Source organism: Morone saxatilis, unplaced genomic scaffold (assembly GCF_004916995.1).
Source record: "Morone saxatilis isolate NCDOM2014 unplaced genomic scaffold, NCSU_SB_2.0 Contig14, whole genome shotgun sequence".
Lineage (NCBI taxonomy): Eukaryota > Metazoa > Chordata > Actinopteri > Moronidae > Morone > Morone saxatilis.
The window spans coordinates 21,686,182-21,686,860 of NW_023339696.1; the positions used below are offsets into that span (position 1 = coordinate 21,686,182).

The window sequence follows — 679 nt, forward strand, 5'->3', positions numbered from 1 at the left end:
TCAGATTTTGGTTTTAACAGGATGGTATTTACTGAAGCAGTCTTCCCTTCTCTGGACCTCCCAAGCAGGACGATCCTGATCTCTGGTTTATCTGCTGGAAGATTGGACACAGACATTAGTGTACAAGTGTTACAGCACCGTCTGCTGGTTATTTCAAACACACTAATCTATTACTGTCAGATTTGTTTATTTAAAGGAACAGTTTGACACTTTCTTGCAAAGAGTTACATGTTCAGATTGACTCAACTGTCAAGTTTTTCCAGTAAATATGGAGCTACAGCCAACAGCTGGTTAGCTAAGCTTATATAAAGAAGAAGAAACACATCACTAGCCACAACACGGTTGGCTGATGGTTCCTCTCTTACCCCGTGCCTTAGATTTTGCCAAGGCATTTTTGAAGCGGCTGGGCCTGTAGTGATGCCAATAACAACTGCCCTTAAAAAAATGTCTGGAAACCATCTGGCACATTGTTTTCACAATGGGTGTGAGGCTGTATTGGCCAGTAAAGGGGAAGTCCCACCTACATGTGATCATATTAAGCTAACTCATGCAAACAAGTTGGAGAGTCATGTTCTTGAATTAATTAGGGCTGTGTACGACATAGCAAAAAATAAAAAATGCATAAAAAGTCATGAATCTATTTTTCACCTGTTTAAGAAAAGAATGATTATTCATTCAC

General features: G+C 39.6%; 1 protein-coding gene across 1 annotated transcript in view; it reads right to left on the reverse strand.

Moving 5' to 3' along the window:
• LOC118322665 (GTPase IMAP family member 9-like) overlaps positions 1–679 on the reverse strand; it is a gene marked incomplete in the record, with an annotated part of 3,272 nt that overhangs the window by 1,245 nt on the left and 1,348 nt on the right. Inside the window, 1 exon segment of the mRNA XM_035654399.1 lies at positions 1–94. Within this exon segment, the coding sequence (XP_035510292.1) occupies positions 1–94 (94 nt within the window).